Source organism: Eubalaena glacialis, chromosome 3 (genome assembly GCF_028564815.1).
Source record: "Eubalaena glacialis isolate mEubGla1 chromosome 3, mEubGla1.1.hap2.+ XY, whole genome shotgun sequence".
Taxonomy (NCBI): domain Eukaryota; kingdom Metazoa; phylum Chordata; class Mammalia; order Artiodactyla; family Balaenidae; genus Eubalaena; species Eubalaena glacialis.
The window spans coordinates 109,348,498-109,361,625 of NC_083718.1; the positions used below are offsets into that span (position 1 = coordinate 109,348,498).

At 35.3% G+C, this 13,128-nt stretch overlaps 1 protein-coding gene across 1 annotated transcript in view; it reads left to right on the top strand.

Moving 5' to 3' along the window:
- Positions 1–13,128, top strand: part of DPYD (dihydropyrimidine dehydrogenase) — an 813,917-nt gene that overhangs the window by 783,296 nt on the left and 17,493 nt on the right. Inside the window, exon 21 of the mRNA XM_061183827.1 lies at positions 8,573–8,716. Within this exon, the coding sequence (XP_061039810.1) occupies positions 8,573–8,716 (144 nt within the window). The remainder of the gene's footprint in view (positions 1–8,572; positions 8,717–13,128) is intronic.

Below are 13,128 nucleotides of genomic sequence, written 5' to 3' on the forward strand. Positions count from 1 at the left end.
ATAATCTTTTTAAAAATGTTATGTCATCTATTTCCCTTTTCTGCTACAATCGGAATCCCATCTCCAACATTCTGGATCATTCTCCTCTTTTTTCCAAAGCACCTACCCACGATTCATCCTTCTTTCTGCCACCACAAAGACCTGATTACATACTTTCAAATATCTGGTGTTTCCCTACACCCTGAAGAATAAAACTCCAAACTGCTTTGCCCAGAATTCAGAGCCCTTCATAGACTTCCCAGCTTTACCTGCTACTATTCCTCAGGCACTTAGTCTGTTTTAGTCATGTAAGAATAAGTTCATTCTGTAGTTTCTTAATGTTTCAACCCTTTACTCATCCATTCCTTTCTCTTTTTTTCCCCCTTTCCAACACCACACACTATTTCTCCCTTTTATAATCTTTCATCACAATTTAAATTCCTCCTTCACTAAGAAGTCTCTTAGTTGGAATTAATTGCTCGTTAGATCAGGGTTACATCAAACTGTGTGTGCATCTCTTCCTCTGCTTATCCCTTTCTTCCTTATAATTACCTACATAACCCAAATGTCAGCTGAGATCAACCAGTCCCATCCTTCTGGATATTGCTACAAAATTCCTAGAGATTATGTTCTCTATGTCACTTCTGGCAATAAATTCTTATTCCCACTGATTTCTGAATCTCCCTCAAATCTTATCTCTCGTTGGTCTCTATTCTTTGAGCTATATGCCAATCCAACCATGAAACTCAACCCTATTTCCCTGACTTTCTTCCAAATTTCTCTCCAGGATATGTAAGTGGGTAGGAGACGTTTTTAAAGTTTTAGGGGTCATAGAGGAGGATTTGGATTGCTTAAAATTGGATATTAGTGCTTCCTCTTTATAGAAGTACTCCAGTCATCACATCAATAGGCTCTTCTCCCTCTACATCTCTCGCTTTTCCTTCTCTTCATGCACGTTCCTCTTCCCTCTCCTCTCTGCTTTCTTTTTTTTTTTTTAACATCTTTATTGGAGTATAATTGCTTTACAATGGGGTGTTAGTTTCTGCTTTATAACAATGTGAATCAGCTAAACATATACATATATCCCCATATCTCTTCCCTCTTGCATCTCTGCTTCAAAATTCTTCTGCATTTCTCATGCATAGTGGTTTGACCATCTCTTTGGTTTTGTTTCTCTTCAGTCATGCCATCAGGGCTTAATCTCCCAAACTCCAAGCTAAAGATATTGCTTTAAAAGTTATTGCTTTAAGCAATGAAGTTTATTTCTTTAGAGGAATCTGCTATATATCATTTAAATGATATTTCAATATAAAACAATAATGTTCTCACCTCAGTTCCATTGAATATGAGTCAGTCTTCCTACAGGCCATAAACTGCTTTTGGAAAGAACCACCTCCTAGTTGTCTTTGCAGCTCCAGCACCTGCACAGTCCTTGGCAAAAAGCAAGTCTTATCTCCTTCATCCTTTGCTGGCATTCCATTCATGTTAGCTTTTCTTCTCTTGGTTGACATTCTTCCTAACATACATCCCGACTTTATCACTTCACAACAAAATGTGCTCTGCTTCCCCTTCACGGAAGAAGCTGCTCACCCTTTGTATCTTATTAAACACAGAGCAGAGGGTCAGCAGTCTGCTGGCTCCCCAGCATCTCTTCCAAAGTATCACCCTTCTCTCTCTGGTGTTTCTTCCACTTGGAGGATTTTCCTCCCCTTTCCTGACCCTCACACCTCCAACTTCACTACTTGCCAACCGACTTTCAGCCTATCCTTCAGAACTCAGCTCGGATGTCATTTCTAGAAAAGTTCTGTCCTCTCAGCCGGGGTTAGGTGCACATTGTCATTGTTCATCTGACATCCTGGGTCACCTCTGCCACAGCCTCTGTCTTGGAGTATTGCAATTGCTATTAACTACAGGCTCTTTAAGGAGACAGATTGTCTTTTATATATAAATTGTGTCTTGCACTCTACAAGTGTTTTTTTTTAATTTATGAATCACAGCTGTTGTGTAAGTATGATATAATTTTTAATTTTAAAGAACCTATTTCTGTAACTTAATTTCTTTCTGAAAGTAATTGTTTGGGATTGTCTGACATTTCAAACAACCAGCAGGATTTTTAAAATACATTCAAGATATTCATGCATGCATTCATTCAGTAATTTTCCAAGTTTTGAGAAACCTATTGAGAAAAAAGCTAAGCAACAAGCCAAAAACAAGGGGGAAAAAAAACATATTGAGTACCTGTTATGTGCTGGATCAAAAACTAACTAGGACCTCAAGTGGAGAAGATGGAGGCAGAGGCTAATAGTGATAAGGCAGTGGCATAAGTGCAAGGCTAAAAAGTGCCCAGAGTGCTCTGCAGCACTGCAAGAGGCCCCTAACACTGGGGACAGAGGGGAGTCAGTAAAGGACATTACTGCAATGCTGTGAATACCGAGCTGAGAGGAAAACGCCAAATGGGCGTGTACCAGGTAAAAAAGACAGGGCGGGCTCGTTCTAGCGTGAGCAAACGTGGAAATACAGAGCCTGGTACACAATGCAACATAAGCAGTTAAGGCTTGTGGGAATAAATTGGCAGGCATGCACTTTACAAATATTATTCCATTTAATGCTTATACCAAGCATTAAATGTATCGTGAGTTAGATACTATCATTCTCATTTCATTGATAAGGAAAATTAGTAGCAGAATGGTTAAGTAATTGGCTCATAGTCACACAGCTAATGAGTGTAAAACTGTGATTTTAATGCAAATTTGACTTCTAAATCAGTATCCTAACCACTATGCAAATGCTGGCTTTCTGCTTTCACTATGAAGCATGAGTTTTCTTTGCTTTTGACTGCTATAGACGTTGCATTTTTGATCAGAAGTTGTCCACTTAAATTTATCAGGTTAAACTAAGAGTTATATTTCATTAATTTCATATATTTTGCATGTCCAACTCCAGTGTCCCAATTTGCACCACTGGGCACCACATAGTACTATGGTAATATAATGTACAGACGGTTCTTCTCTCTTTGTCTTCTTATTGTTTCCCGCTGTCCAAATCTGATAATATCATGAAAAATGGCTTACTGTTATATGAGTGATTAAGTATTACAAGCCAGTTATTCATGGGGAAAACCTGAGTTTCTGAATGTAAGCCATGTGAAAGCAGATTTTGGAATAAAAATCAGGATCAAATGTAAGTAATTGATTACTGTCATAATTGAAGGAAGGGAAGAAGAAAAGTAACTGAATTCAGACAGAACAGAGCAGAGACCTCTCATGTCTGTCTCCCACACTTCCTTGCATCACGCCAAGTGCACAATGATTGAAATTAGGGTGTGCCCGGTCAGAATGGCCATCATCAAAAAATCTAGAAACAATAAATGCTGGTGAGGGTGTGGAGAAAAGGGAACACTCTTGCACTGTTGGTGGGAATGTAAATTGATACAGCCACTATAGAGAACAGTATGGAGGTTCCTTAAAAAACTAAAAATAGAACTACCATACGACCCAGCAATCCCACTACTGGGCATATACCCTGAGAAAACCATAATTCAAAAAGAGTCATGTACCAAAATGTTCATTGCAGCTCTATTTACAATAGCCAGGACATGGAAGCAACCTAAGTGTCCATCATCGGATGAATGGATAAAGAAGATGTGGCACATATATACAATGGAATATTACTCAGCCATAAAAAGAAATGAAATGGAGGTATTTGTAGTGAGGTGGATGGACCTAGAGACTGTCACACAGAGTGAAGTAAGTCAGAAAGAGAAAAACAAATACAGTATGCTAACACATATATATGGAATCTAAGGGAAAAAAAGAAAAGAAAAGGTCATGAAGAACCTAGTGGCAAGACGGGAATAAAGACACAGACCTACTAGAGAATGGACTTGAGGATATGGGGAGGGGGAGGGGTAAGATGTGACAGGGTGAGAGAGTGGCATGGACATATATACACTACCAAACGTAAAATAGATAGCTAGTGGGAAGCAACCGCATAGCACAGGGAGATCAGCTCGGTGCTTTGTGACCACCTAGAGGGGTGGGATAGGGAGGGTGGGAGGGAGGGAGATGCAAGAGGGAAGAGATATGGGAACATATGTATATGTATAACTGATTCACTTTGTTATAAAGCAGAAACTAACACACTATTGTAAAGCAATTATACTCCAATAAAGATGTTTAAAAAAAAAAAAAAAAGAAATTAGGGTGTGCTAGGAACACACTCAGAGAACCCAGGTTCCCAGCCATCGTGCTCCTGCATTTTTTATTTTAGGTATCCAAGAGTACTCCGTTGCATTTCTGAGTTTTGTTAAAGAGCAACTCTTTGAAAGTTTGTTTTCTTCACTTTTCTCTTTGTTGGTCATTTGACTGAGATTAAATAGTTTTCCAAGGAGCTTTGTATACAATGCCTTTAGATAACTGCAATAAGCAGATATACTTGACATATAATTCAGCCTGACACTACCCCTTAATGAATGACAGGAGATACTTATAAAATTAGTCGCAATGATAATTACACACATTACGTATGGAAATTATTCAACCTTTAATGTAGCGAAGGACAGTTCCTGGCCCAGAGTAGGCATTTGATATTGTATATGTTGAATAAATGACAAAAGATAGATAGTGCAACTAAGTCATATGTGAACATGTTTTTGTAAAAAATATAAAATAAATTCTTAGTCGTGAAGCATACTATATCCTTTACCTCTAATTTATTCTTCAATCTGTCAGTGTATACACACAGAAATGAGACATATATATATTTGGATTTCAGGTTTATACTGAGTGCAAAATATATATACAATTTAAAATACACACAGATATATATTGCACTCAGTGTGTGTGTGTGTGTGTGTATATATATTTACAGTATATGCACTATATATATACATATATATATCTCGCACTCAGTATAAACCTGAAATCATTTTATCTTTTAACTTATTACCATTTGAATATCAAAGAAATTACTTTTCTTGCCCTCATTGTTTCAAATCAGATGAGAGAGTATGATTAGGAAAATAAGAGTTGATCTCTTACAGCACTATAGACCAGTGCTATTAGCCAACTTGCTGCCATTCTCATAAAAATTATGCAATTTAAACTGGAAGATACTAGTGCCTGCTTCTATTAGAAACAAGAACCCTCTTCTACTTCATAATATGCTCAATTACCTTTAGATTGATCCATGAATAAATTATAATCCAAATAGACCTCTTTACCTTAAAGCTTTGCTGGCTTAAGGTATCCTTGTTGATTCATTATGTTGTCATTTTTCTGTCGGCAGTGTAATGCTTTTTATATCTGGACAGAGACAGTTTTAGTGTGAGATACTGTTATCTTTAAATGAGTAGGATTTAGCTTTTCTGGTGAGGACAAATTCATCAATGATGAATCCCTGGAGAAAGAATTGAAACAAAAATCACACCATTTCTGAGCTTTGTTCAGCTCATCAGTTACAAAGCAGCTTTCGAGAGTCCTAAAGAACTTTTTCCTTTGTTTAAGAAATATAGCATGACGCTCAAAACTGCTCTCTTTGAGTTACCGCAGGCTACAACTTTTTCTGCAAGAAAATAATGAATGAAGAGAAAAGCTCCTGCTGCTGGCCCTGTCAGGCCCTGCTGCTTCTCCTCCTGCAATAGGAAATCAATTAACTATATGTTCAGACAGAGATTTGAACTAAATGCTTTATTAATCATCGCTGATTGCACACATATACAGTGGCCTGCTCTGCCTTCACCTTCACTCTTCCTTATTTTTATTTTCCTCTGGTTTGTTCCTTTGGCAAGATCTGAACACAAACATATGCCTAAATGTAATATGTGATCCTCTGGTGCAAGGGAGAATTGATCTTTTTATTTGCAGAAAATTTAACTTTTCAAATGTTCAGTTCTCAGCTCTCCTAGAGGCATTCTAATGTGCGATACAATAATAATTTTTTAAAGGCAGTGAAATTTCTCATACTAATGCAGAAAGCAAAATGACTATGGCAGGCTTGAAGTTTTGGAACCTGGTACTACCACACTTCGGCCTCTGGGATCTCCATATGGCAGTGAGAAGCTACATGCAAATAGACCCTCTTTGATTTGGAGATAAATGGCAGAACGGCCAGGGGGCAGTCACTGATATTCTGTGTGGGTGTGCTTTCAATTTAAAGAAAACTTTGGCAACAGTTTTCTTTTTTTCCCACTGATTCTTCAACCCACACACAAAGAAAATCCTATAGGAATCTCTATGTTAAATTGAAAACCTCTCCTTAGGACTAGTTATAAAAGATTAGCACATTAGAATCATAGCACCTTTAGTTATGGAAAGGCTGCATTAGTTAAATATGGTAAATGTGGTCAACCATGGCAAAAAAGTTACAGAAAATATCAGGTGGTTGGTGTCTATTCAGGCTGTATTCTATTCTGAATCAAGGGATTTCCTATTATTAATTATTATTATTATTACCATTATTGGAACAATTTGAAATCATCACAGTTTAAATTTAACTGCTTTATTTCTCTCTGGATAAAGAATAATCTAAATGGAAAAAAATATCTCCTCTGGTCTATGTTTAAAAGAAGATAGATTTAAAAGTTCTGAGAATAATTTCTTTTGAATAATTTTACAGAACATTTAGGTGGAATGAGATAGTGTTGAGGAAGGTAAGGCCCCATCAAGGAATCAGGATAATGGTTCAGATTTTCATAGAGCTTGCCTTCATTATGAGGGATCTGCTAGACTCAGAGGTCATGCGTTTCACACTAACAAGTCTTGATAATAATCTTCAAGGATATAAGATTAGGGTAGAGGTGTCCTTGATGTGTAAGAGAAGTGTGGGGAGATTGATATTCTGACAAGATTTATATCAAGTGGACGTGCATTCACCAAAGAAAGGACCCTCGGGGCATTTCTTTGGCACCAAGTGTAATCCGTAACACCTCACCTGCCCTAGGAGAAGAATCATTTCATAATAGGACAAGCAAGCACTGTCTTTTCTACATTAAAGGGGCTTACATATGTGATAATATTGAGGATTTGTTTTATACTCTATTTTATGCTTTTTAACAAGACAGCATCACTTATTTTACGATAAAATAGATACAACATATTCATATATTTTCTCCCTCTGTCATATCATTTCATAGTACTGTAATCATTAAATATTGTAATTTAGAAAAGCATTAAAGTGCAGAGATGAAGTATATAGTTCTGGTTTAATTGTGTGTATTAATTTGGCATTCATAACATTGTTTCTATTTGCTCAACTTGTTGACATAATTACAGTAAATTGGTAATGGAAGTAACAATCTTAGATAGTTCCACATGAATATTTTCTGCTAATATAAATTTTCAGTTGCAGATTGGCCGAATTGGGACACAGTTTAAGTTTAGTTTACCTACCGTAGTGACATCTCTAAAGGAACAGAGAACTCATTTTCCTAGAGTGTTATGCGACCTGGTAGGTAGAGGCCAGCGTTTTAAAACAAGTGTGGTTTTTTCACCTAATTACTTGCTAGGGCAGAGATCAGGATGACCTTGGAATGCTGTAGTTTTCCAAGCCTTCATTGGCTAGGTAAATCTGCTTTATTCTGCAGGAGAGCTGGGGGTGGTGGTGGTATTTTGCAGTCTTTGAAAAGAGACTTAGCAATTCCAGGTTCCAGGCAGACACAGAACATTTGGAATTCAGTGGTGTCTATCACCAGCAGTATATGTCAGTAAAAGTGAAGATCAAAGGTTCTAGAAGAGAAGGACAAAGTGAAGAGGAAATAATTGTAGGATAATGAATAGTGTGAGGGCATATTCGTGTTAACGTGAAACCACTTAGCATTTTTCCATGACACCCAGGTATCTTTCTAAATGAACTTTGTAAAGTACAATTGAATAACCTTGAGATTTAAAGCTCCATAATGTGATTTTGAATACTGAGGGAGTTTGTTTAAGCACTGTGATATTTCCTCTGCTTTTCATTTCTATTTTTGCCTCTTTCATGCAAAATAAACTTTATTTTCTGTGCAGAGAAATCAATATTTTTACCATTTTGTTTTTCAGCTATTCCAGTAAACTGCAATCAACATTAGTTACAATCTTTAAAGAGATGTAGTGAGAATTTGAACACAATAAAACAGAGATACAGATTTGAACTTTGGCAAAGTACCTTTGCTATTGACAAAAGCATTTGTCAGAGACTAGGCTGTATCTATATTGTGCTAAAAACCTGATGAAGAGGAAAAAAAGCATCAATAGGTTTCACCTTCTGTCTATATGAACTAAACAAATGGTTTAACTAATAGCTATTGTTTTAAGTGAATGGTTTGGTTTACCATTGTGAATTTTATTCTGTTTAGAAATGTATTTCAATTAATATTTGTATATCTAATACATACATATTTGGTAAAGGTGTTGTGCTATTGTGTTCTTTTTAATAATTAATGGACTCTGATACGTAGAAGACTATAGTGTCCAAGAATGAATGAAGACCTTGTTACAGTATACGTGAAACAGTCTCAAAACACACATTTGTTTGTTTATAATATTTGTGTTTATATCCTCACATTTTTCTCTTCTGTGAGCTAACATACTTTCTTATTTGTGTGTTTTCCTATTAGAAACTGCCAAGTTTTGGACCTTATCTTGAGCAGCGCAAGAAAATCATAGCAGAGGAAAAGATTAGACTGAAAGAACAAAATGCAACTTTTCCACCATTTGAGAGAAAACTTTTTATCCCCAAAAAGCCTATTCCCACTATTAAGGTAAAGATTAAACTGTATATGTAAGTATGTCTATTTTACTGTTTACTTTGTGTTTATTTCCTGTTTAAATGTACCACTGATTTTGTTTTTAAAATATATTGAGTTTTAAAAATTCTGTCTGCAGTGACAGGCTAGCCTCTTTTATTTGTATATTTTATACTTTTTAGAACACTGTCAAATATGTGTTTCATGCAAATTTTGGATGTATTAAATAGGCCATAAAATATTACAGTGAATTCTTTGTCTTCTTACACTCATTTAAAAATTACTGTAATCTACAATTAAATCGAAGAGGTATCTTAGTCATACAGTACAACTAAATGATCAATATGCACCATCAATATCAACATGATACCTTACATTTTGGACAGACTTTCTCTGGTTCAGCCTTGGGAAAGCCTGTACAAACTTGGGTTTCAGGAAATTATTTTCTGGATAATATCAAAAATCATCATTAAGATGGAATTATGTGTGCATTATATTTCTTGTTTTTCTTCTTTAACTTCTTATTTTGAAAAAGATGTAGATTCACATACAGGTGTAAGAAATAATACAGAGAGGTCTCATGTACGCTTTACCCAGTTTCCCCAATGGTAGCATGTTGTAAAACTGTAATACAGCATCACAACAAGGATAATGACACAGATACAATCTACTGATCTTATTCAGATTTCCCCAGTTGTAATTCTACTCATTTGCATGTGTGAGCACACATGTGTGTTTAGTTCTGTGTCATTTCACCCCATGGGTAGGTTCCTGTGTCCACCATCACAGTCAAGATATGAGTTCCATCAGCACAAAGATCCCTCAGCTTGCCCTTTTATAGCCACACCTGCTTCCCTCCTGCCCACCTCCCTCAAGATGGAATTATTTTAAAGTAATCATAATTTTAAAAAAAAGAAAAAAAGGAGTATTACAGGTCCACATTCTCTCTGAAGTCACCATCAGGGAATGTGGTTTTCAGTCACTGAAACTTACTCTTCTCCATTTAGTGACTATCTCCATTTCCTGGTTGAAGCATCAGCTGAAAAGCTTACTCTTAGGAGCTCTTTGAAATTCCTCTTTAGTAGTCAAACAGGAGTTGGAACCCTTAAAAATCCCCTGCATCTATGAGAAAGAAGAAATGTGTCCTATGCTAAAAACAGTGGAATTTAGACGATGTTGAGAGGGCTAAGTTATTCAGAGTTCTGAAAGGAAATATGGAAGTGGCTGAACAGAAATTCTACCAACACGTCAACGCCATAATTCCAAATAAAGTGAACACTTGGGACTTTCAGCAGTATAATAGCCCCAAAGAGTCTCTTGAGCTGTTTCCTTTAAATTATTTGTGTGATACTAGAAGGATGAACTGGACACTGATGGTAAAGAAGAAGCCAGGTCCTTCGGCTCTTATTCCCCCCACCCTTTGGCTATAACTAATATATGATTTGGGGTTAAGTGGGAATTGTCCCTGCTTGTTTTTTCCTACTTAATTAATTTGAAATAAATGTAAGATCTCCATCTTTTTCTTATGTATACAAAATTCAAAAGAAAAATATTATTTATATTTGAAATAAAGGAAGAGCAAAGTGATTATAAAAGCATTGCGGCCTTTTGTAGGCTTCTATTCTGTCAGGGAATATATTGATAACCTAGAAGCAAAACCAAAACAGAACAAACAAAAAACCTGCTGAAGTTGAATTAAAGCTAGCCGATCACTAATCCAAATAAAATATCAAACTCAGCAGAATTAAATAAACCAAAGAAATGGGAAGTCAGGAAAGTAAGTAAACATTTTTTAAAGTCTCAAGGAGAGATGAGGAGTCTTATTAGAAATAGTACAGGCTTACATTCCTCTCCTAAATTGTTACTTCAGAGATGACCCAAATTGAAGTACCCCTGGTATTACATTACATAAGCCTCAAGACACCATTGACACCATCTTCCCATCACTAAGACCATAACAGTGCTGACATATTAAGGGGCTGCTATGGTAGATTTTTCTCAATGTCCAGTGGATTTTCCACTACCTTGTTTTTCTTCCCAGGGTGTCTATACCCATTCTATAATACCTGTTGTCATTTCTAGGAATATGGTGTGTCCTGTCAGAAAGCATAATGGTAGCTGATAATGGTGAGGCTTTTCTGCAGAGAGAGGGGGAATTTTCACCAGTTGTAGGTGCAACTATTTCTGGAAAATGAGGAATTACATTTGCTATGACAATGACTGCTCATTTCATCTTGCTTTCTATAAGGCTTTATATTTCTATAGAGTGGGACAGAGCTTATGTTTTAGAGGAAGAAGGAAGATAGAGATCTGTCCCTGTCCCAGAGATATTTGTGGTGGTGTTAGATGACACTTGATCTCTAGAGCCATGATGTTGTTACCAAAAGTGAGCTCTGTGTGTGTATGATTGTATTTTTAATTCGAGCAGTTGTCCTCTAATAAATTCACTTTTACTCATATTCCAGTATGATTTTCCAGAGTAGGAGAGAAATTTCATCTCCTGAAAGCATCAATGGAAGTATGTAGCAACCAATAGCTCTAATATGCCAATACTGTTCCAAGTGCTATACATGTTTTATCTCATTTAATCTTCACAATACCTGTGATAGGTACTATCTTTATATTCATTTTACAGATAAGAAAATTGAGGAATTAAAAAACATTAAATAATTTGATCAAGTCACATAGTAAACAGTGGTAGAGTGGGGGATGGAGGTGAAATTGAGAATTGTTGGCTTAGGATTGAAAAGATTGGCTCATAATAGGGACCAAAATGTTTGGATCCATTCTAGAAAATATACGAAATATACCTAGAGATTGCTCATGGAAGATGAAGGTGTCAGTATAGAACAAGGAGAATAATGTTTAGTAAGGGAATTGTGACACATGGGTTTTGTCACCGCTGTGCTACTAATCACTTGATTTGGGGCAAATATCTAATGAGAGATCTGTAAGAGGAGACCACTGGACAAAGAAGTCTCTTTTCCTTTCTTTTTTTCTTCCTCCTCCTGACCTTCTGTAGTTTCATTTGTTTGTTTTGTTTTGTCTCTGTTAAAAGCACAAAGATTAATCTAAAATTTACCCATAATCCTACCACCTCAACTTAATCACTATTAAAATTTAGATTTATAAAATTCTAGTTCTTTTTCTAAACCTAAATGTAATACATTAAAATAAATACAGAATACTCAAATTTTCCATATAAAAACCTCATAATTATTTATATATCATTCTAATGGTTTCATAATGTTTCATAATATGAACTTATTAACTTCTAAAAATTAACCTATTGTTGAATTTTTAGGCTATTTCCAGAATTTTTTACAAATAATGCTATTATAACTATTGTTGTACAAAAATCTTTGTGTAGATCTCTTATTGTTTTCTCAAGAGAAATTGCAGGTGAAATTTTAGGGCTTTTGATACATAGTGCCAAATTGTTCTCCAGGAAGAACATGCAAATTTACATTCTGCCAAAAAATGTAAGAGAGGACTCATATTCTTAGATACCCATCAACAATAGATTTATTTTTAATTTTAACTAATATAATAGTCAAAAAAGTATTTTTTGTTTAATTTCCCGTGTCTAAATAGTAGTAAGATTGGCATGATTTTTTAATATATTTTTGACCATTTCTTCTTTTGTGAATTTGTTACTTATTTCTTTTGACCAGTTTTCTGTTGTAGTATTTATCTTTGTTTTATAGATTTTTTTAATGAAATTTTTATATATTGCCATTTGCCTCATAATTTGTATGATGGTGTTTTTAGATATACATACAGAAGTTTTACTTTTATGAAATCATATCTGGCAAAAGCTAGTTTTGTGTTTTCTCCCTTTCTTTATTTGCTTAGTTTAGCTTTTTCTACCTTAAGATTATATGGATTCACCCCATCTGGTTCTTTTGGAATTTACGTTTGATTATTTAATTAATCTAAATTTTGTTCTGCTTTAAAGTATCAGATATGGCTATATCTTTAATTTTTTTTCACAAATAAGCAATCATTCCAAGATCTCAATATTTGCATTTTAAAGTGGCTCCTTCCGTCTCTCAAGTTATGATTCAATGACAAAAAATGTATCATAAATTACATGACTTACTTTACATTTAAATGTTCAATGTCTCAAAATTCGCCAGAACTTTTCAAGAGTGAATCAGAAATGGGTTAGACAAAGTTCTAATAAGGATGGCCAATTTCTATAAAAAGTTTCATACCTTAAGTAAACCTTTGTCTAATAAGGAAGAGTTTAACAAAAAACTTTACAAATAAAAACTTCTGACGAAGTCCAAAATTCTTGGCTATAAGCCCCTTACTTGAAACCAAGACCTTAGTACTACTTTTAACATTTCTGTGAAGACAAAAATGTTTCTTCTACTACAGTGCTGATTCTTTACTTTGAAATACGTTCAACATAGTTCCCTTTT